Source organism: Oryzias latipes, chromosome 7 (assembly GCF_053564925.1).
Source record: "Oryzias latipes strain Hd-rR chromosome 7, Olatipes_Hd-rR_3.1".
NCBI classification, from domain to species: Eukaryota; Metazoa; Chordata; class Actinopteri; order Beloniformes; family Adrianichthyidae; genus Oryzias; species Oryzias latipes.
The window spans coordinates 5,921,224-5,945,198 of record NC_136243.1 but is presented as its reverse complement, the minus strand read 5'-3'; the positions used below and the strand labels follow the sequence as shown (position 1 = coordinate 5,945,198).

Genomic DNA, 23,975 nt, shown 5'->3' with positions numbered 1-23,975 from the left:
AAGGCAACACATCCCCAATGGTAGTATTTAGTTGGTATTTATTTCTGCATGGAATGGGGGCGCACGCACATGGGCATGCACACACGATCCCGCACACACTATTAATAACCAGGAAATGACCATACTCTTGTCGGATGCTGTAACAGCATTTGACAGAGTAAACTGATCTAACCCGCTGGGTCAAACTGCCTCTGTCCCTCGTGGGCAAGGTAGCCACGGTTAAAATGAAAATCTTGCCAAAAGTTATTTACTCTTCTTGATGATCCCCACACAACAGCCACTAAAATGGTTCAAAAAATTAGACTCATTCATATCAAGCTTTTCATGGAACACTAAACCTGCAAGATTTAGTCTAAAAACTTTAAAATCTGCAAAATGTTTGTCATTTTATGTGTAATTGTTTGATATGAGAAAGTTGTTCTTAAAATACGGAGGAAGATTGGGGGCGTGCAGAAAGAAAGAAAATTTTTGACTTTAAAATCAGAATTCTGACTTTTTCTCAGAATTTTTAATGAATATTTTAAGAGATTAAACAAACAAATAAAACTGTAGGAGATAAAGTTCTCCACAAGATGGCACTAGCACAAGGATTAAGATGAAGGCTGTCATTAGAAAACTCCACCAACTCGTGCGAGTGGGTTCAAACACCACACATTTCATTATTTTTTTGTTCAAATAAAAAAACGTGAAAACAATAATGAAGAGCTTCATTCGCTTCAGAAGCTGTAGTGATACAAGTCTTTTCTGACAACCGTCCAAGCTTTATTTTGAAAACGCTTACCGGATGTGACATCATTAGTGTTAGCTTTACAGGCGGATATTGGAGCTGGGGCGTTTAACTGCTGAACATTTCTAACAACGACGCTTGTGTGTGTGTATGTGGCGCCTGTCAAGCTGATTTATCTTGCGAGTTTACGGTCTTTAGGCCACGTTCACGTTTGCGAGCGGCAGGTTCAGCTCTTTCAGTGAAAGTTAACTCGGGAGGAGTTCTTGTTCTGTCAGAGTGACCGCCGCCATGGACCCTGCCAGTCAAGGTAACGTTAATTGTTAGCTTTGGGGCAAGTTAGCTGCACTTAGCATTCGATGAGTGTGCGAAAATGTTGTTTTCATCTGGAAACCCGCACGTTTACTAGTAGAGTTTTAGTTCTTGTGACTGTCCCGGGTTTCTGTTCAGTAAAGTGTAGGTAAATCGTGGGTATTCGGGGGTAAAGTGAGAACGGGCCCGCCGGTTCGTGCCAGGCACCACAGCAGGTGAAATTATTGGGGAATGTTGCAGCTGTCCCGGCTCTGCTGTCCACCGACACTTCGCCTCAGTCGGGGGGGAAACGGATGGCGTGTTTATAAAACAAATAAATAAAGTCTCCCCCCCTCTCATAAATACGCTCGTGTTTGTAAAATAGCCACGTGTGCAAATAGAATAGCACCGAGTGTTGTTTTGGTGACACTGGTTTCTCCCAAAACAACAGCTGCCTTAAATGTTGTTGCTTGGTTGGTGAAAGGCAGGGCGCATGCGTGATTGACAGAAGACGTAATCACGGATATTTGTCCGGATGTATTTGAAAAAATAAAGGTAAAGAAGAAGAAACCTCAGAACACGGTTCTGTTTGTAAAGGTCAGACAGCGTTGTTCTCATCAGCTGAAACTTGTCTGCTCATTGACTGTATACAGGAACTGGACTGAGTGGCCCTTCCCCCTTTCCTTTCCGAACAGGAAGTACCCATTGGCTCCAAGAAGCTAAAACACCAGACTCGTATAGAAAAATAAACAGCTTTACTCAGTCATTCTATTTCTTCTTGCTCTGCTAGCTAATTTTTAACATTTTCTTGACATTTTCTTCTGTAGTCCAAGTTATTTAAGTTAAAAACTGACCAATCAGATGCTTCAAAAGTGTGTGGTCTGGCGTAAAACATTCAAAACATTGATTAATCCCTTACTACTAAAAAACTATGTAGTACGGGACTATGGGGTGCCCTGGAATTTAAAAGCTGCTCTGTAAATACCATAACTTCAGCTGATGAGCGATAAACGGATCATCACTGAGGGTGATGCTGATGGAAGTGTGGAGGATGGCTGTCGGTTTAGCCGAGTTTAATTCTCTTTATTTGCCTTGTCATGTTTGTGTGTTGCAATGTCATTCAATCTACTTGCAACAACCTAATTGAGAGAAGGCTGGCGTGATTTCAAAATCCAGCTTTCCTATTCATACTGCACGTGTTTTGCTCTCATTTTTGTTTTGACTTTACTAGACGATACAGAAGTTGACATTCTGTTTTCATTCAGAGCTACGAAAGGACTTCAGGTTTCTGGCCCCAACACAGTAACTTCTAACCTACGCAGAATATTTCTTTTTAGGTAGGACTAGGCGATAAAATGGTAATTACTTTTATCACGGCAGAGCTTTTTCTCGATGGCCACATAAATAAAACAGAAAGCTAAACCGATCAAACGTGTGGCTTTCTGCTTTATTTATGTTCTCGTTTTGAAACTTTTACTTTAATCATGTTCTTTCAGTGCATCTGCTGATGATGACACATTTCTCTTAGGAGCAGAGTGTTCAAACTTGACAAATATAGTTCATCGTGTTTATATCGTGATATACATTGTTATTGCCCCATGTGAAAAAAAACAATATTGTGATTAGGGCTGCATGATATGAGGAAAACTCGCGATATGCGATATTAGAGATTAATATTGCGATAACGGTATAATTTGCGGTATATAAACAAATAACAAAGTAACCAAAAACATCATTAGCATTTCATTGTAACAGTTTAAAAATTATACTCTAAATGACCCCTGTCGACATATGAGACAAACTTCTAACATAATAGGCCTCCATCCGATTGGTCAAATGCATAAAGGGATTTATTTGATTTGTTAAATGCTTCAAGCTGCCATAAGATTGTATTAACACATTTAAGGTTTACGATTTATTGCGATTTTCGCTACCCTTTGCGACATGCATATTGCAGAGCTGGATATTGCGATAACCATACATTTGCGGTATATTGTGCAGGCCTAATTGTGATATAAGTAATTCTTTTTGTCCAGCCGTACTCTGAGATGATTGCGTCTGGTTTGCTCTGAAATACCGTAGTAACTTTCCTGCTGTCAGAGTATCTTTGAATCTGGCTCTTTATTTTGTCCACATGATAAGCTGCTGTTCCCGTGGCGGAGCTGGTTCTTGGAACTGCAGGGCCATGTGGGTTCAGGTCTAGCAGGGTTATGGTTCAGGTTAGGCTGGGCGTGGAGTGTGATCGACACACAGTCAACACCTCTTTGTTTGTCGACCAGCAGGACTGCCAGCAGACGGGAGGACGGTGGACGTTACTGTCCGTTGAAAGTCTGAGCGCTTACGTTCAGAGTGAACATTCACCACAAGCTGCTCGCAGAACGGAAACTGAATTTTGAATCGGAGGACTAATGGTTTTCATTGCTGGCAGATTTCTGAATTATCTTCTGTTTTCATTTTCCTCCTCGGTAAATATACTTTGCAGGTGGAGCTTTCAGAATGTCTGACTGTTTTGTTTAACCAGTTTGAAGAAACTCTTGATCGTAGTTTGTTCCTGCAGACTTCTTGCAGGAACATTGTGTGTTTGTCCAGCAGTTGTCTAAAAGTATGTGCAGCTTGTGGAGTTAACTGTCTTCGCCAGTGCTAGAGCTTTACAGCATTTTTAGTATTTTCGCTGCAGTAATGCAGGGCTCCAGACTAACTTTTTTCACTAGGAGCACAGTGGCCCCTAACTGAAAATTTTAGGGGCACAACCAGAAAATTTAGGGGCGCATACCGTAAATCAACATTCTAACCAAATCTACTAATTTCCACTGTATTACTAATAAATACTTTAATAATAGATGCAGAAATTACAATGTGCTGTTTCAAATTCAGTGTCACATTTTATTCTGCACTTTTGAAAATGCAACAAGAAGGTAAACTGACAGCACCATCGCTGTCATGACAGTACAAATAAGTAAAGAAAACTGATGGAAATTTATCTTTGTGACACCAAATAGGTGCAGCCAAGATGCACAATAAGCGTGTTTGAGATCACCCAGGTGAACTCAACGTTGCGCAGATCACCTGGTGTGTGACATATATTTTTGTTTTTGCTCCAACATCAACTGTCAATCATCACAAAAATATCGCGAGAAAGGGGTGGGAGCAAGGGGCAAACCTACCCGGACACAGCTGGAAACTGAACTGACTGAAAGCTGCCCTACAGACTACAAAACAATGCATTATGGGACATGTGTCCTGATGGTTTTTGTAGTGGATTGATTAATTAAAATAATTTAAAATACCAATTCATTAAAAAAAGGTTACATACATCACAAAACATTAAAATAATCATAACATATATAATAACACAGATCATACTAAGGGGGAGAAGAATATTAAAACTAAATTGAATGTTAAGGACAACTCCAATTTCCTGTTCTCCTTCAGTCTTGCTGCAGATTCGCTTTCATCTCACATGTCTCAAGTTTACCAGCATTTTCTTTATCTTTCTTTCCCTTCGCCTTGTGCTTTTGCCCCAGATATCAACCTGAACTCTCCTCATAAGGCTCCCAGCATGGATCATTCAGACTCCCTGTCTGACATGCCTGCTGGTGGGGCAGTGGGAAACTCGGCTCCCCCCCTTCCCCCTGGAGTGACGGAGGAAGAAGCTGTGGAACTGCGCTCTGAACTCACCAAGGTAGGTCAGGGGCTGTGCTCCTCACTGTCATTATATCTGTCATTATTATAAGGGTACGTATTCAAACTCTCACATCTTTGTAGAATTTTGTTTTTCAGAGCTGTTGTACTATTTATGACCTTTTACTGTTGCTTTTGTTGTAAAACTACTGCTGTTGTCTTCAAGGAATATTGGAAAAAGGTCATAAGATATACATTTAATTCTCTTTTCTAAAAGGAAGGTTTTTTTTAGAGCCAGTAGGGCTGTGGATTGTTACTTGGGTGGCGATTTGATTCATAAATCAAGATGAACAATTCACAGATGGAACCACAATTCTTACTATTCAATATATAATGATTAAATGATTGCTATGTTTCTTTTTACTGGATACATGAACATCAAAATAGGTATTTAATCTACAAACCTTAACAGAGCACAAAGATTTAGAAAGAAATGATAGTTGCCACTTTAAACCCTGTCAGTTTTTCTGTCAACTTCCTGGTTAACGTCAGCAGTAAACTATGCAAAAACATCTATGTTGCTTTTGATCACTTTAGAGTAAATCCTGAAAATGTTCTCCCGCTTTTCCATCCTTAAAAACTTTCTGACTACAGTTCCAGTAGATCTATGAAAATAAGATAATTAATACAGACACAGTAACAGCAGGGATGGGCGATACGGTGCCAGTATCGGTATCGGCCGATATTTCTGATATTAAAAAATCTACCAATATTCTTCTGACTGTTTTCAGAAACGGTTTGTTTTTTAAACGTTTTCCTAATAGATTATGAAGCTTATGTTTAAAGTCATAGTCAGTAATTGACTGTGTTCAGGTAAATGCTACTTTTGATAACGATCCATGTTGTTCTTAATAGATCTCTGGCAATAAGGAGTTCATGGTTTAGGTTATGTTCAATATTCATCAAATGGTCTGAATGTTTACAGATACATTTATATGAACGTTTTAAAGTGATACTTGTTACTACGAGATCCTTTGCTGTATGTTTAAAGAGGTCAATGGGATTGTCCAGTAAAGGAAAAGTTGTTCATTTCTAATAAAGAAAAACCGGAAAACTAAGCATTGTGTTACTGTAGACACTTAAGTATTGGTGTCAGCGAATCTCTGCTACCGGCCACAGGTGCAGGGGAAATATTGGAAAATATATATCATCCCATCCCTAAGGTTAGCGATGGGATGATATAGGTGAAATTCAATGAGCAAGTTAACGGTTTGTTCTTTTGTGTTTAGAGCATTCATATAATCAAGACAATAACATTAACCTTGTGTGTGTGTGTGTGTATAGTAATTGTTACATTACAAACTGTTGATTGGCATTTGTGACCATAGTTCTTTGGCTGATAGCAAAAATGCAATATTTTATTTGCAAAACAGTATTTTTCTTACTCTTAACACACATAGACCCAGACATCCCATAAAACACAGTTTTAAACAGCCATTGGTACGTTTCACATCTGAAATAATGTGCTTAGCCTCAGAGGGTCTGAAATATATTTGTTTTCCTGTAAAATCTTTTGGGAAGTCCACGTTTGCGTCCTCTGATGGACCGTTGTGTTTCAGGTGGAGGAGGAGATCAACACCCTGCGCCAGGTTTTGTCCGCCAAGGAGAGACACGCCTCAGAGCTCAAGAGGAAGCTGGGCCTCACCCCTCTGGATGAGCTACGGCACAATCTCACCAAGGGCTGGCAGGACGTACAGACCTCAAACGCGTATGTATGCAGGCTGTGATTGGTTGAAAAAGACCTTTGTCAAAGGCCTTCATTTGTACTTCTGTCCTGTTCTCCCCTTTGCCTATGTCTTGGTGTTTCTTCCTCTTTAAACCAAAAATGGTGTCTCATTGATGAAGAGTTTGGATCCAAATCACATGCTCAGAGCTCAGTTCTTTAGGATTTTGTGGTTGATGCGGGTCAGAAAAGTAAGGAACACATGGAGTGTACCTTCCTACCCTTCAGATGCTCATTGGCGTAGGAGAGTTTATGGGTAAAAGACTAAAAACAAGCATGTGTCCTTAATGTTATCCTTTTCCAGGTAAACAAAAAAAAAGTTTTTAGTTATAAATCTTGTTTTTTTGTTATCTGAACCCATTTAGTACATGATCAGAAAGACTTCCTAGTCTTTTACCTGGAGAAATTATGCTTAGAACAGGAAAATAAACATGATAACCATCATTTTGAAACTTTTATTAATAACTTTCACTTTGCTTTCTATTAAACTTACTAACACTAACAAGTGTTGGACGTAACTTTCACCTGCACAGGTGTTCATTGTGGTGGCTCCATTATAGACATTTATTAGTCTTAAATAACATTTCAGGTAGGGTTATTTCCTCATCTGATGGCAATTGAACAGACTGAATTGCTGGTGCTCTAATCTCACATACAATGTCTGTCCTCTTGTATCAGAATTATTTTCATTTTTAAATGGGCATTTAAGTAGATTTAAAGATGTAGGCCTCGTTAGGGATGAGTAAATGAGGTGAGGTGAGGCGACTGCAGCTCAGAGCCTCCTCTGGGACAACCGTCCCTGGTGTGAGTGACGGGTGTAGCTCTACTTCTCAACTCCCTCCTGTCTCTGATTAAGCTGAAAGGGGTGTGTGATGGTGGGTGAGTGCAGTTGCAGTGTGAGCTGCTGGGATCAGTCCTGTTGTGCTGCATAGGCCTGTTTGTGTGATGGTCCACTGACCTTTGACCTTGTCTTGGTCTCACCGTCTGAGCTTGTTTGCCGCCGCTTCACCAGTCTTACCTTGACACGGGTATGAAGTTGACCGTTTTTTGCGAGAATCTCGTTCTGCAAAGAACTTGAACAATACGTCCTTGTTATGGGGGGGGTTTCCCAGGGTCTGCGCTCTGCTGGAAGTGGGCTTTGACTTTTAGCACTGAAGTGAGACTCCTTCATGTTTCAGTGCTAACCTCGCAGCATCATCTGTTGGCTTTGTGCTGTTTGTGACGCAGATGCTGCATTTTTCTCTCTAGTAGAAGGTTGCTATGGATGGTCTCTGTCACCCTATCAGGCTGCTTCTCATCTTTGGTCAGTTTCATTACAATGGTACCTTTTGTGAATCAGGTCAAGAATTCTCTCCATTTCTGTTTTATCTTTGTTTTCCACTTCCTCTGAAGTCATTTGTTTCTGCATGAATGATGGCTCGTTTCCTTATCTTTCCTCTGTAGCAGCATTTCTTTCTTATTTTAAGCCCATCGGGTGCTTCCTCTCTGCATGACTTGTCTTTTTTGTGTTTGTGCTGAAAGTTTTGCTGCAGCTTTGTTCCACAAAATAGACTCACAGTAACTTCAGTTGCTACTAGAGTTCTTGCAGTACTTCCGATTCAAACGCTGAAGCTTTGCTTTAATGTGTTTTAAACGGCATCTTCATCTTATCACTGAAAGGCATGAACAGTCAGAAGGGTGTGACGTGCAGTTTGTCTGCCGCATTTACTTGTGCAATATGCCACATCCTTGTAATAAAGTACAAGAGTATTTTCAATTTCTTGTTTTTTCTACATTTCAAGTGCTCAGCTACGCTTGTGCTTCTTCTGTGTAGGTATACAAATGGCAGGAGTTCTGTATCTGTACCTTTGTGTGCGCATATCTGGCTAAGACAGAAAAATCAGAAGAGCTCTGCTCTTTTTATCAAAACTGTCACTTCAAACCTCTTTAGATTTACTTCATTTGACCTCGGTGCTCATCTGGAGGGAGCAGAAAACATCCCAACTAAAGGAGATAATCTTGTGTGTTCAGGACAACATTTTCTATCCAGTGCAAACATCACTTTAAGCAAAGGGTTGGTGGGAAAACCACACATAGAAGAAAAAAGCCAAAATACTGGCTTCGTTTGTCATTTCAAGACACACAGCAATTACTCCCACACACAATTTTTACTCAGACGTATCTCCTAAAAGAAGCTTTAAAAGAACTACACTCGTAAGAAGTTACAAATCTACTACAAAAATGTTTATGGTTTCTAAATTTCAAAAACTTTTTGTTAAATTGGGAGTTTTTTAGTTCAATTTCCTTTCAGGGCCTCCCCCCACCAATCACATCAGTGGCTATTCTCCATTAAGGGAAAAGTCTCCTGTGATGTTGTCAGTCTGAAGAGAACCAGGCTTTTCTCTGCAAACTCATATACTACATTGCATGTCCTCTGTCATGGTTGAGCTAAGTTGTGCTGCGACCCCCCCCACCCCCTAACAACCTCCAAGACACAAACTATGCTCTGAGCAAATCTGCCGGGTTGGGTCTATTTCAGGGACACAATCCTTCTGCTTTCTAACATACTCTCTTTTGGCATGTTCTGATGGACTGGACACACCTGATCCAGGTAAACTGCTTTGAAAAGGGCATTGATTATCAGGAAAACATGCAGACGCAGTGCTCCCTGAAGCCTGGAGTTCACCACCCTTGGTCCATCCATCCATCCATCCATCTTCAGAACCCTTCGGATCCCTTTAGGAGTCATGGGCTAGCTAGAGCTAACCCAGCTAGTGTTGGGTGAAGGCGGGCTTCATCCTGAACAGGTCTCTAGTCTGTTGCACTTCAGTTGAAAGCGGGGTGAGTCTCGAGGCTCGACACAAATGGCAAAAAACATCAAGCATGAAATCACTGTAAAGTCTATTAGGGTGAGAGAAATGCGTTAGAAACAGCAAAGCTGAAAGAGCAGGCGGGAAACGAGCAAACACTCATGTCAGGACAACATGCAACTCCAACAATGACACATGGATACATGGGTAAAAAATGGAATAGAAGAAGGGTACACAGGAACAAAAGTGTGTAAAGGAGCCTAAATCAAGCCCCAGCTGTTTTAGCCTTTAGTACCTGAAGGTATGGGGCTGTCCTTAAGTTTGTCAAAGATGAAGGTTTTTAGTGTAGCCTCAAAGATAGTAAGCTGAAATAGGGAAGTGATTCTACATCCAGTTCAAACACATCCTTTTACTTTTATTAATTTGCACCCCTTTTTGAAGTCTTTTGTAACTTTGCTGTATTTAGTTTATCATCATTTCTTCCTTTTTGAAGGATAATTTGGCAGTTTGTTCTGTAAATGATAACCTAATGAGTTATGTCTGAGGGATGTGCAGGGGGTTGAAGGACTGCAGAAGATTGTGGTCTGGCAGAAGACAGTCTTCAGCTGGAGGAAAACTATAGAATGAGTATATTTCTCAAGGCCGTGAGCTCTGAAGCTGCTGGAAGTTTCCACTTCACTGCTTCCTAACGGAACTGGATTGGCAGGCTTCCTCACATAGTTGGTCTGGGCAGTTTGGCAGCTTGACCTACCCGGGTTTCAGTTCAGAAATAGATGTACTTTCTGATTACCTCCATGTCGTCTTTTTGCTCCCTTCATGATTGTGAAGGACGTTCAGGAGCAGAAAAGGAAGCAGCAAACGGCAAATCTTTGATCAACATTCAGGCATGACAGCTGGTGTCCAAACCGGACGGACATGCTGCTTATGAACCAGAGTGAATGGTTGAAAAGGGGCCTTCTAAGAGCATACGTGATTAATAACAGCAACCCTGAACTGCTTAGGACTTGTGAATGGGTGGATCACAGGGGTGAGGTCAATCTTTGAAGGTTTCACAGGTGTTTAAAAGATTTTCCCAACTGGCTGCTATAAAAACCCTTTTTGTTATTTGTATACAAGTGTAGAAACTCTGTTTTCTGTTTTCTAACTTGTATTTCAACTATTATTTTTTGCTTCCTTGATACTTAAGCCGGATGTTCAGATGGAGGACAGTCAGCGCTTTAAACAAAAGTGTGACGTGCTCTACATAGCAGCCTGATGATGGCATGACTCACTTCTGTTGGGCCTTAAGCAGGTTTTGAAGCAGAACAGGTTTGAACGAGTCTCTTCAGCTTCTGAAACTGACGGTTTTTGACTGGTGGACCTCCACAGGAAGGTCCCTCAGGCAGGAAAACTGCAAATCAACAAATCTCAATGTTTCTTCAATCATTTTCATTCAGTTGAGCACTTAGACCACGTTCCTCTGCTCTAGACTGGGATCATTAACCCTTTGGGCCTAGGACTAGGTCTAACCCACAAGAATCCAGTCAATCAAATGTTTCTACAGATGTCAAATGTTTCATGTGTTTGAATGTTGTTGATGTTAGGACTTAAATTTTGAACTGAACTGCGTCGCATTGAGAATGTGTCATAATGCTGCTGTTGTGTCTTCAGATATCTCACTGCCTCAGCCACTTTGGATGACATTGCCCACTCTGAAGCGTGAGTTCCCCCCTTTCTTCTCTGATCTTACACTGATGTAGATGAGCTTGGCTTTGTTTCCGTTCGGTTTGCTTTCTGGGACGTTTGTCTCTCTGCGCTCTTCGCTTCTGAGCTCAGGAGGCTCCTGTAGTTCAGCGGGTCTTTTCTGTCTCTGAGGTAGAGCGTGATGCACATTTCGGTTTTTATGTTGGCTTTCCTTCTTTAGAATTGACTATTTCAGTTCCTAAAGTTTTTTTGTTGTTGTTGTAAAGTTTAATCTACGGTTTGCCACAGCTGGTGAAACTTCTGAATTTTCTGTTTGGAGAAAAATGCATTAAATATCAGTGCTTTTACTAACATGTTTACTCATTTAGCCAGTCCAACATGCAGATACCTAATCATGAGTTTATATCCAGATGTTCTGAAGGAAAATGTGTTTTTCTCTCTATTTTCAGTCTGTTTTTTTTATACTGACCAATTTGTTTTGGGATAATGTTTCCGTTTCTTCAGTCACTCACCATTGACCGAATGGTTTACTAGTAAAAACCTTTTGATACATTGTAAAAAAAAAAAAAAAAAAAAAAGTATTTTTTATTTATGATTATGCTGTAAGGGCTGCACGGTGGCGCAGTGGTTAGCGCTCTTGCCTCACAGCAAGAAGGCCCCGGTTCAAGTCCCGGCTGGGGGACATGATAAACTACATCAACGGGGGGCCTTTCTGTGTGGAGTTTGCATGTTCTCCCCGTGCATGCGTGGGTTTTCTCCGGGATCTCCGGCTTCCTCCCACCATCGAAAAACATGCTTCATAGGTTAATTAGCAACTCTAAATTGTCCATAGGTGTGAGTGTGAGTGTGAGAGTGAATGGATGTGTGATTGAAGACATTCTACCCTGCGACAGACTGGCGACCAGTCCAGGGTATCCCTTGCCTACGCCCAAGTGGCCGGGATAGGCTCCGGCAACCCCGTGACCCCGAAAGGGAATAAACGGTCAAGAAGATGAATGAAAGGATTATGCTGTACCGTAGTTCATCAGAAATTCTCTTCTGATTTGTGGGTGGGACTGTTGGTGCGGAGTACGCCGACATCCCATCACCCCTTTGTTCACACTCTTACCGCCAGCACTCTGCAGCCCCCCTCAAACTGTAACCAGGCCAGATTAAGGTGCCGAACTGTAGATTAAGGCAATTAGACAGAAAAAACTGAATGAAACATAAATTTCACAATGTTTTCCTTTTGTTTTTAACCTGATGGGTGACAACTGGGCACAAGTTTGGGTGTTTACACACCCCACACAGTACGTGGCTGTGGATTCTTTTTGCTGGCTTCCCAGCAAAAAGGCTAAATTCAAGTTTGCAGAGAAATTGATCTTAAAGGCCTGTTCACACCGGGACGAATTTCGCCGGCGATTTTCGCCGACGTTTAACGCCTCGTGACTAAACAAAGGGCACCAACGAGAGTGTGCACACAGACGCGAAAAAACGCCAGGCGTTAAAGCGTCAAAAAAAAAAAAACGCCTCGGGTTCGTTTTTTTTTTTCGACGCGTCGCGTCGAAATCTACTCTACCAATGAGAATGGCGCTTTTGCTCACGTGTCTGGAGCTTCTGAAGTTACAGTAAAACACAACTTGGGGGCGCTCAAACACAAAGCTGCCTTGCTGAGCACACATACCAGCGAAGAAGATAGACGCCAAGTAGCGTCTACACAGCCGCGAAGCAATAATGACGGACATTCTAAAATATCCCCGAACCAAGCACCAGTTGGAGCTACTGGTGCTTGAAATATTCATGTTTTCTTTGTTTGATTCTGACAAGCGTGTAAATACTTGCTCTCTTCTTCTGAGTGAAAAGCGACTTTAAGAAGCGTAAAGTTGCGCAGCGCCACCTTGTGTACAGGAGTATTTCTGTTTTACATTAAGCGCCATCTAATGTCAGGGAATGAAATTGCATGTTCGCTCGGCTCACCGTCAGCGAAAATCGCCTGGGTGTGAACACAAAAAACGTGGCGAAAAACGCTGGCGAATAACGCCTGGCGAATATTCGTCCCGGTGTGTACGGGCCTTAAAACAGCAACACTCTTCACTGGTCTGTTTTATGGGGCACAGTGGCTCATTGAATGTTTTTCTGCCGAGCTCTTACCAGCAGGGTAAGTAAGGGGTGATCAGTAATAAGCTTTTAAGCTTTGGAGAACAGCGCTCTGAACCATGACCCGGCCTGCCTCTGCAAGCTGGTTTAGGAAGTGTGCTTGGTCATGACCAACCATGAAACATCAGTGCACTTGGGGCTCAAACATACTCAGGAATGGAACTGACTGCCTGTTCTGACCGAACCCGTGGGGCATGGTGGGGAGTAGCAAACCATGGGGCATGGTTTGCTACTCCCAACCATTGACTGTATACGAGAACTGGACTAAGCAATACCTCCCCAACCCCCCGTTGCGTTCCAAACAGGGAGTACCCGCCGACTCCAGGAAGCCAAAATCCCATAGACTTCTATAGAGAAATAAACAGCTGTTCCTCAGTCATTCTATTGGTCAGAAGAACCGTTCTGGATCTGATGCCTTTTTTAACATCTTCTTGATGATCCTCGTTTTTTTCATGATTATTTTATTCTAGCTATAAACTGACCAATCAGATGCCTCAGTGAAAGTATGTGGTCTTACAATGAACATGTTAAACGTTTGTCAGATTCCTCCTAGCCTGCTTTCAAGTGGTAGGGGTGTAGACTTTCAACAAGCTCACTCCTGATTGACTGGTTGCCATAGAAACCTTGACTCAGACCATCTCTGACCAATCACTGCTTATTGACGCCATCTGGCTACAACATGGCAGCATCCATATCATGAAAAAATGGGGACTGAATTGACCTGTCTTTGGAGCCAGAAATGAGTCATTTCCTGGGGGTGACGTCACTCTCACCTGCTCCCGGTCATATTTGGTCAATGCACTCAACTCTTTGCAAGGTAGGCAGGAAGGGTAATGGTGAGGGGATAAGTCCAACATGCTGCATAGCTTAGTAGCTTTGACTTGAAATAATGTTTTGCAGACTTTATGAATATTTGCATGGCCTTTTTCAGTTAAATGAATCCCGTTTTGATAGTACACAAAGCATAAATCAATTTAGTAAGGAAGGACCAAATCCAAACATACCCCTCCCCCCATGAATTCACTTACTCCAAATATAATTAATAATTCAAGTAAAGGCATTCCAAATATATTTCTCCTTCAAGGTTAAAGCCACAAAAAACTGAACTGAGGTGGAGAAACTGCAGACTTATAAATAAACGCAACCTTAAGAGGGAATTCCCACTGAAGGGATGATTTATTAGGTAAATGGTTGGGGCATTTTTATCAAATCAAACAGGATACACTAATATTTGTCTACCAAAACACTATTTATACATAAAATTTATCAAGAGGGAGAAATTAAGCAAAGTAGGACTAAGGTGATCCCAGAGGAACAGAAAAGTATATGAAGTCCTAAAATACAAACAAACTGAGCAAAGTTACGACCTGATTCCTCATTTGAGGCATTTATCTCCATTGTTTGCTTTTCTACACGTTACATCTGACTTTGAATCAGACAGTTGGAGGTGATTAGCAGCTGCTTGGATAGCTGACGTTAATCCAGCTGTAGGAACACACTGCTCCCATTGCTGCCCAAATCAGGATATGAGGAGGCTTCACCTAAAGTACTGAACCAAGTAGAACTCAAGTGTGGATCGATTACACACACACACACGACACACCCATGACGTCACAACATCATGAATGAAGAAAAACTTTCCAGAAGTCTGAGCTTTTCTCCAGAGTTTAGAGCTTTGCGAGCTCTATTTGGTGATGAAAAAATAAAAGAAGTAAGAAGTTCAGTTTTTAACTTTTAAACCTCTCTCTGTGTGCTGTCCACCTGAGAATTCAACAAAGGGGTCATTCAGAATGTATCAGGGGGGTATTCCAGGAAGCATGTTTAAACTACCCTGACTTTAACCCTGAACTCTGGCTGAAATCCGCCTGAACTTGCTTACTCGGGGTATGTCGGTTCCAAAAGACCGGATATAAGTCGGCGTAATTACGCTCGATTTGGTAACCCTGGGTTAATGCTCGTGCACGGCAGGTACATAAAGACATTCTCAATGGATCGCCAATTTCCGGAGTCTCCATGGAAACGTGTGGAGAAAAAAAGCGCTACACTTCAGTGAGACGGAGTCTGAGATTTTAATGACGGCATATGAAGATTATACGCTCATCATCATCAAAAGAGTTTCTGCTTGTAGTAGAACAGAGAAAGTAAACGCACAAGTTTTTGATCTTATTTCCATTTTCCTTGTGACGCATATATATATAGATATATATCCATATATCTATATATATATATCTATAGATATATCTAGATATATCTATATATATATATCCAATTTTGCCAATTTAAATGAATTACTTCTATTAATAACAAATAATTGAGTTAAATTTATTCAACCTAATTTCTTACGTCTATAAAACTCAATAATTGTTTGTACAACTCAGATTTACATATTTATCTAACTAAATGTCATATTACTCCAATTCAATTAATCTTTTTTTCATCTTAATGAATTAGAATTCTTGAACTCTCATAGGTCTAAGTTTGAGCCGGCAGATATACTCATTTGTATAACAATAAAAAGAAAGAGACAATATTCACGGAGGGTACACGTTTATTTACCAACTTTCCAACATTAACATTACAGTACTTGACTGTAGGGGTGCTATATACGTAAACTCATCATCCTCTCCCTCCCTCTCACTCATGGTGCAGAGACTTGAGCAAAGTAGGACAAAATAACTCGGCAAAACACAGTAAAACAGCTAAACAACTAAACACATTTGGTCAAAAACCCACACTTAAACCCAAATCCGTCCAGACAGCAAAGGGAATGGTATCCCACAATCCCTTGCGATGCCGATCTAAAAGCAGCACCAAAGTTACAGCTACTTAATTGAATTAATTTGAATTTAAGAAAAATAACTGTCTGAAAACTACGTGTCATTTTTAAGCTAACTTAACTAAAAAATGATTTATCTTAACCGAAGCAAATAATTAAGTTAGATCAATGTAAAAAAGTTTATTTTTCCAACATCCATATGTGGTCTTATCACCCTCTCATGGTAGAAAAAGTATTATCTGAGCTTCTTCATCCACTAAATCATCTTCAAATGGACACGCCATGCTGCTTCACCTCTCTCAAAACAAACTAACCTTCAACTAAACCTGCTCCAGACCAGGTTAAGACCAGAGCATGAGTTGCTATGGGAACTAAGCATACCCTGAAACATACCTCTGTTTTTAGAACCGAAAGCTATGGTTTCACACTTCTTTAGCCTCAAACTTACCGTGGGAGCTAGCGTAACCTGCTTTCTGGAAACCCCCCCCTGGTTTGCTGAGTTTGTGTGTGATGATCATGTGAGTAAACAGTGTTTCAATGAAAGAATCAATGAGCTTCAAAGCAAAAAGGACCTGAAGTTCTGCATAGGTTCTCCCGACCCATCTCTGTCCTACTGGGTTTTGCCGAGTCATTCAGAAACCTCCAGCTGGATGCTGGAATAGAGACCGTCTGGACATGTGGGTCTTCAGGCTCAAGTTTCTCTTTGCTGCTCATCGTATTTTGACATCCAGCTCCCGTTTGGTTCCTGACTCCTTCCTGCTGTTGTTGCTAAAGCTGTCCTGTAAACGACTAACTCCTCTGTAACCTCCACGGACTCTATCATGCTTACGACACATGTCCAGATGCAGCGCTAGCATGTTCGTCGGTAAATGCCGTGTGTGTGGATGGAGTTCCTGGTGTGTGTTTGCAGAGCTCCTGACAGAAGCGTGTGACATGTGAACGCTGACATTGTTTGCTTCTGCAGATGAAAATTGTAACTTTTTTTCAAGATTTTTTTGTGTTTCCGCTTCTCATCAATTGTTTTATTTGACACCCCCCCCCCCCCCCTCCATGCATCTGTGCCTTCCTATCTTCCATTTGCCCCACTTCCCATTTTCCACCATCCTCATCTTTCTCTCTGATCTACAGGTACAAGAAGACTCAGGAGACTCTGTCTCAGGCAGGACAGAAGACGAGCGCCGCTCTCAGCACGGTGGGCACGGCCATCAGCAGGAAGCTGGGAGACATGAGGTACTGTGCTGCAACACGCTGTGCGTTCATCCGCATGTTCTGTGTTTACTGATCCCAAACTTCTCTGAAGAGACCGGACAGCGCTGCTGTCGCTCTGCTGATCCGCCCTCTGCCCCATCCTAAACACAATCAGGTCTGGCTTTGTGAGACGTGTGAACACGAGTGGGTTTTTGGTGCTCTGTTTATTTCTGTTTTCAGTCAGAGATTTAGGAAGCTGTCGTGACGGCTGCCGTCTGGTGGTCATTCAGCATCTCACATATGAGGGAGTTTAGCAGATGTGGAGGTCATGTGACCTGTTCCCCGCACTCATCTGGTCACAGCAGTGTTCACTCCGAGCATAAGCCTCATTTCCTGTTTTCAGAGTGAGGATCAATGTTAAAGACTCACTGATGAAAATGTTATTTTTAAATTGCATTTCTGAGTATATGTATTTAACTCGTGGTGAATTAGGAGCAGATTGTAGTTGTGACATAGGAAACACGAGTGTCGTGCTCCGCTCCATTCTAATGCAGACGTCTAGCTCCATGAAGGTCTTTTCTTTAAACGGATCAAAGACGATGGGAGTGGGGCTTTCAGTATCTGGGTTCCTGCTCATGCTTCAGAAAGGAAGGCTTCTCTTGAGCATTCGGGGTCCTTTTCTGAAAAGGGCATCCTGCCTCTGCGGTCAGGCTGGCGGTTCTGAGCTTTCAGAAGACATCCTTAGCATCTTCATCAGAGGTTATTAAGGGCTTTGTTTGTGGAGCAAATGGACTCCATGCCTGACCTCAGTTCTTCCTGTGAGTGGAGATTTCCTATCGAAATGTGTGCAGCAGGAACCAATGCAGTTGGAGTGCTGACCGTGTGTCCGATGCTTCCTCCTGATGGGAATGGCTCCCCGTGGGCTTGTTGACGACATGAGGGGGCTGCAGTCGGTCTGGGCATGTGCAGCCTGTGCATTTGCTGTTTCAGGTAGACCGAGATGAGTCAGAATGATGGATTCACAGAGGGAATTTATGAAAGACAACAGACCTGTGCTTTAACGGTTGGTATTTTTCCTAAAGTGTGATGATTCCTGTGAAGGAAGCAGCTGATAAATGAGCAGCGTCTGTCTTAATGTCTCTTTATGTTCCCCTCCTGATGTCTGCAGTGTCTTTGTCCCCTCACTCTTTCTTTGTGTTTTTTTTACTGCTCCCTTGGCTCGTCCTGCAGAGCTCTGCCTTTCTCTAACTCCTTTAGGTAAGACTAACATCTGCAAAGCTAAACGTTTGTTTCCTCAGCACCAGCTTCTCCTCACATTTCCTGGGTTTGTAGGATGTTTAGATGTTCTGGAGGTTTGTTTTTACAGCAACACTAAATCTGTTTATTGCTGCATTTATCTTCATATCGTTTTTCTTATCTTGAACTACAAACAATATACATTTTTTAAGTTTATTCCAAAAATAATAGAGTTTAGTGTTTTGTAAAAACCTAAATAAGCAGTTGGAGGGATTGTGCATTCACCATAGTGTATCTCTAGACATGTTTTTGAAGGTAAAACCACTTTTAGTCGTTCTCAGTGATGTTTTCTGCAGTCTGAGGCTGACAGCAGCCTGGAATCCTGTGGGAAAGCCTCCTGCCGGCCTCCTAACACCTATTACTCTTCTGTCTCCTCTCTTACACGCTTACAAAGTAGCAACTATTCCATTCGCCAGTCAATAAGTATGCCCACCATGAGGTAAAGTAACTCTCTGCTCCCGTCTGTCTGTCTGGCGCTGCTTTAGGCTTCATGTGGTCGCATGCCTGTAACTCTGTCCCTGATGTCCACATCTACTAACATCGTCTCCGTAATCCATCGTTTCTCAGACTGTAGACGAGTTCCTATAGGTGTTCAGGCCTTCTCTGTGTTTTTGTTCAGTTTAACTCGTCTCTTTTTCTGTGTGTAAATGACAACTCGTCTGTTTTTCAGGAACTCTCCCACCTTCAAGTCGTTTGAGGACCGGGTGGGGAACCTGAAGGTGAGCGAGAACTCGGCCCGCACTGCTACACCCAGAGGGGAGAGAGGGGATTTCATGAAAGTTTGAGTTTTGGGAAAATCTGGAGTTCATTTTCCCAGCACTCTCCTCTCTTGGGCCTCCGTCGTTCAGAGGACACTCAAACGTTCAAATGGCAGCTAGCAAAGAGCAGGAGTTGAACCCAAAACAGGAGCAGGTCCTGTAGTTCTGTAGAACTGCTTCAGTTTTGCCACTTCAGCCTCAGAGCGGCAAACCCAACGCTGCAAAATCCGTTTGAAGGCTGAACCAAAGGCAGTCTGGAGGGGAAGACGTACTGGTCTCTAAAAGATGCTCAAAGCTAGCAGCAGCTCACAACTCACCTGCTTTTACAAGCATTGGTACCAATGCTGCTATTTAGCTGCACTTTGAATTCAGCTCAACTCCCCAACCAGATGTTAACATGAACATTTCTGTGAAATATAGTCTGCCATTTGTCTTTTTTTGTTCAAGGGAAGAAGAAAAAAAATCTATTAAAACAGAAATCAAATTTGGTGTAAACAATTGTGGATTTGGATTGTTAGCCCCTATTGCCCAGCCTGGGGGAATTGAATTAAAAGATTTATAGAATTTTCTCACCATTTTGTTGTTTTTAAACGGACACAATGATGTTTTCTGTTTTTCACATTGACATCTGCTAACTTCCTGCTGTCGTCTTTTTATTCGTCAGCTCCAAGCTCCTTGAGTTTCTTCATTTGTTTGTTTAGTGGCACCTCCAGGAGCAATGAAGCAGTGATTCCTGTGGCACAGTAGTGTGCGACATGTCTATTGACTGTATGTTAGACCTGGACTGAGTGACCCCTCCCCCCTGGCGTTCCAAACAGGAAGTATCTGCTGGTTCCATGAAGCCAAAATCTCACAGACGTCTATAGAGAAATAAACAGCTACGTTTTAAACACGTTCTTGATGATCCTCATTATTTATAACATTTTTTCTGTACTTTAAGTTATAAGCTGACCAATCAGATGCCTCAATAGAAGAATGTCGGCTCATATCGAACGTTCAAAACGTTTGACAGATTCTCCCAAACCTGCTTTTAAGTGGTGGGGGCGTGGACTTCCAACAAGCTCGCTCCTGACTGGCGAGAGTGGTTGCCATAGAAACCTTGGCTAAGACCGTCTCTGACCAATCACTGCTTACTGACGTTGTCTCTGTGGTCCAATACGGCGGCGTGACTTCATTTGGGTGGAGTAGGTCTTTTTCTATGGGTGACGTCACACTCACTCAAAATGAAAAAGACTCCCTGAATCTGGCCTACTTCACCCCTGGGGTGTCGTTTCAGTGTTCGCCAAAGCATGCCCGTAAAAATATACCAGAACGTTTTAGCTCTATGGGTTCGTGGAGCGGTCTACGACCTGAATATTTCCACGTGGCCCATACAGACAGACAGCTGTGACTAAGACGTAAGCTTCTCCCCTCAAACAAGCAGATTTAGCTCATCAACCACTTCCAATGGCAGATGTTTAAGCCAGCCAGATGTGTTTATGCAGGACCGTTCACTGGAGAGGTCATGAGGTCAGCAGGTAGAGGACTGGGAACCGCTGTGGAGGACCACATAGTGACCTGTGTCTGTTTGCTCTCTCAGACTAAGGTCGTGGGCCCCAGAGGAAACGGAGATGCCGCCGGCTCGCCCTCTGACCCCCCCTCTGCTCAGGACAACCCACCTTTTTGAGTGCCTCCTCCTCGCTGCCATCCTCCTCCTGACCTTAGACTGTACTGGAATCGCCTCTCAACGCTCCGCCTGCCCTGACCTCCAGCCCTCCAGCCCAGCAGCTCTCCGCCGCTCATCCACCCCAGCAGCGGCAGAAACCTCCGGCATTCTGCCTCCCCGCTTTGAAAATGTTTCCTCACTGTTTGAACTGAAATGAATGCACGTCATCACCACGTCTGCCATGAGATGCTCACTCTTCTGTCAGTCCTCAGATTCTAACTGAGATGTTTTGGTTGAAGGCGTCGGCCTTTGGGTCGTCTTAGCGAGCGGGGGGCGGCGGACGGGTTTTGTTCCAGCAGCCTGAGCTCGGGGAGGGTTTGTTGGGTCTCGCTGCTTCGCTGCCCGTTGGCTTCTCTTCCTGATTACACTCGCCATCCTGTCCACGCTTCTGTCCCTGCACACTCACCCCCCCCCACACACACACCTCCACAGTGTGAGCCTCACTTAAAGCTGCAGATGTTAGCGGTTTGAGATCCCCTCGTCACATGTCCACCTGCTACACGTCTACAACCCAAAGTTCCCACGGATGTAAAGACAAGAAAACGAAACCATTTTATAATACAAACTATTTTACACTGCTTTACAAAATGTTTTTACGTCATTTTTATCAATAGACGGTGTGACAGCCAAATGGTAGTGACAGGCTGTTGGGAGGGGGAGGGGGGGGGGGGGGTCAGGAAGGCAGGCTGAGGCTGGACAAACCCAAACACACAACAGGCGGGTCACTTTGCTTGGAGCTCCTCCCACATGTCAGGAGGCCTCAGGAACACTCAGCATCAGGAAACCTGCTCATCCAGCCTCAGCCTGCTCCCGTTCACGCTCGCAGCTTTGTCTCCGCCCACCGTCGGCTCCTCATTCGCCTGTGGCCGTGCACACTGAATGTCTGCCCTCCTGTCGCCTTACTCCCCCCTCCCTGCTGTTTCTGAACGCTCTGCTCGTTTGAGAGGGCCGCTTCGATTGACCATGCACTTGTGCTCTAACTAACACGCTGCTGCAGCCAAACCTGCTGGACCGTCAACCGCCGAGGCCCGGAAACACTAAACCCCTTCATCTCCAACCAGAATCCATTCACTTTTCCCCTAAAGGTTCACACTAACTGCTCTTTTCCGTTAAATGCTGCAGACTTTGACTCCACCCGCTGCATTTAGGTCTGTCTCTTTAGCATTTGGGCCCAGCAGCTGTTTGGACAACCGTCCAATCAGAGCGAACTCTCACGTTTTCTCAGTGAAGGTGCACCTCAGAGGAACTATCTCCACAAAAACTGGATTGTTAACAGATCTGAAAGGAAGAGGTTTCCTGCAGCCACTGCATTTTCCTGTTGGGTGTTTGCTTTGATCGTTTCTGCTCTCCGAAGGCTTTTCCTCTGAAGGCTATGGACAGTGTGCCATATGTGTCAGGCCATCACTTTAAGTTGCCAAATCTGTTACAGGTTCTTACTCTGATCTCATTTCTTCATGGTCAAGAAGAGAAGCATGTTTAAAAGAATAACTGTCTTCATCGGAGGCCGTCTCCTGTAGCGAGGAAGGTTTTTTTTTTTGACCGAGTGGAGATGACCGGAGAGTTTTTCAACTGAAAGATGAGGCTGCAGCTCCTCAGCAGCCTCACAGGGATGAAGCAGTTCATGCAGTCAGACGCCACCTGCAGACTGCTCAAAGGGATCAGAGGATTGTGCTAAATCACTTAGAAAGCATTTTTGTTGTAAATGTTTGGATATCAATAAAAGCATTCCTTTAAATGAAACTCTTTTGGTTTTCTTGCATTTAATATCAGCCTCAGAGAAACCTCCTTAACAGAGGAAGCTGCAGAAATGAGAGGATGGTGGAAAACTTTCATGCTCCTGGAGCTCTGCTTAGTTTTCTATGCAGGAGCAAAGGTGAGGATGGTGAGCTGAGATGCACCTTCACACAGCAAAGTTCTGGAAAGATCAAGATTTGGACAGTTTTTCATTGGTGCAGCCTTCAGACCAAAAGAATCTGGTGTTGAGATGAAGAGCAGAAAGCCAGCATGAATGCAGCCGTCTGTCATGCTTCTGCCGGTGTGATGTGGGACGCGGGTCTGGATGAACGCCTCACCCCTGCAGAGTCTTCAGGTCCTGGAGAGGAAGACGAGGGGCACAGGAGACCACAGGTCAGATCAGCTGGAGGCTTCAATGCAAGCTGAGCTCTGACAGCTCTGCACTCATTTCACTAAGAAACTCACCCATTCAGAAATGTCAGTTTGTGTCAAACATTCTCATACAGTTTGGATTTATTTTACTGACAATATCGAATGTTTTAATTTGACCAAGTTCTACTTTAGACTCAGTCTGGTGGAAATATGGTTTGTGGTGTTTTTAACATGTTCTTGTACCATTTTTCTTATGATGGAGGAAAAGTGTAAAGAAAATTAAGACTAAAACTGCATTTCTGAGTATTTCAAGGATTTACGTACTCAAAAAATGATGACAGGAGCCAACGAAAACAATGCAGTTGGAAAAATAAGGTGGAAGCTACAGTCATCGGCCAACAAGCGCTCTGCTCTGCTCTATTCTTATGCATCCACTTGCAGACAGTGAGGCGTTTAAGTACTTGAACACCCTGTGGTTTTGCAAGTTCTCCCACTTGAAGATCATGGGACCTGGCTGCTACTGAAGCAGATTAACTCAGAATAAGGAAGTATCCCTCATTCAAAACAAAAACTAAAAACTTCACACATAAAATAGCTAACTTTACCTTAAAAGGATCTTTAAATGTTTACATATTGGGTAGATGTTTGCCGTTCAAGATGTTTTAGCAAACTGAAGTTGAAAATGACCAGTGGAAGTCTGCAGTTCCTTAATTTTGCCAGTAGAGGGAGCAGTTTACCAGCGGTTTCCGTGATGAAGTAGACCAGTGTTTTTCAACCTTTTTTGTGCCACGGCACACTTTATATGAAGGTTAAAATGCTCCAAAAAGAATGCACTTGCATATTGACAAAAATCCCGCGGCACACCAGAATCCAAAAAAAAAAAAGAAGCAGAAACTCATAGTCTGTAGTGATCGACAGCCCCCCCCCCCCCCCCCCCGCAATGTCACGTGCATTTTTTGATGACTGTGGCAGAAAAAGCAGGAAGTGGCAGCTGTTTTTTTCTAAAAGATGAAATAAAAGTTAAGTTAGAAAATTCTAAAACTGTTTGATGTGTGTTCGTTATGGTTTCAAGATGTTTAACAAGGACGACTCATTGTGCGCTGATGCTCTGTCACTTTA

General features: G+C 42.9%; 1 protein-coding gene across 9 annotated transcripts; it reads left to right on the top strand.

Annotated features, from left to right (window-relative positions):
- The first annotated feature begins 791 nt into the window (after positions 1–791).
- Positions 792–22,490, top strand: tpd52l2b (tpd52 like 2b). 9 transcript variants are annotated; one of them, XM_023957012.2, is made up of 9 exons: positions 804–1,034; positions 4,540–4,697; positions 6,256–6,404; positions 10,859–10,906; positions 16,932–17,033; positions 18,222–18,248; positions 18,685–18,726; positions 18,958–19,006; positions 20,625–22,490. In XM_023957012.2, exons 1-9 carry the CDS (start codon positions 1,016–1,018, stop codon positions 20,709–20,711), a joined length of 681 nt encoding a protein of 226 aa, XP_023812780.1. In that variant the 5' UTR covers positions 804–1,015; the 3' UTR covers positions 20,712–22,490. The 9 variants fall into 9 exon arrangements, with proteins under 9 accessions (XP_023812782.1, XP_023812781.1, XP_023812784.1 ...); XM_023957011.2 differs by having other exon boundaries at positions 18,682–18,726; XM_078950103.1 differs by lacking the exon at positions 20,625–22,490 and adding an exon at positions 19,710–19,937.
- Positions 22,491–23,975: the final 1,485 nt, after the last annotated feature.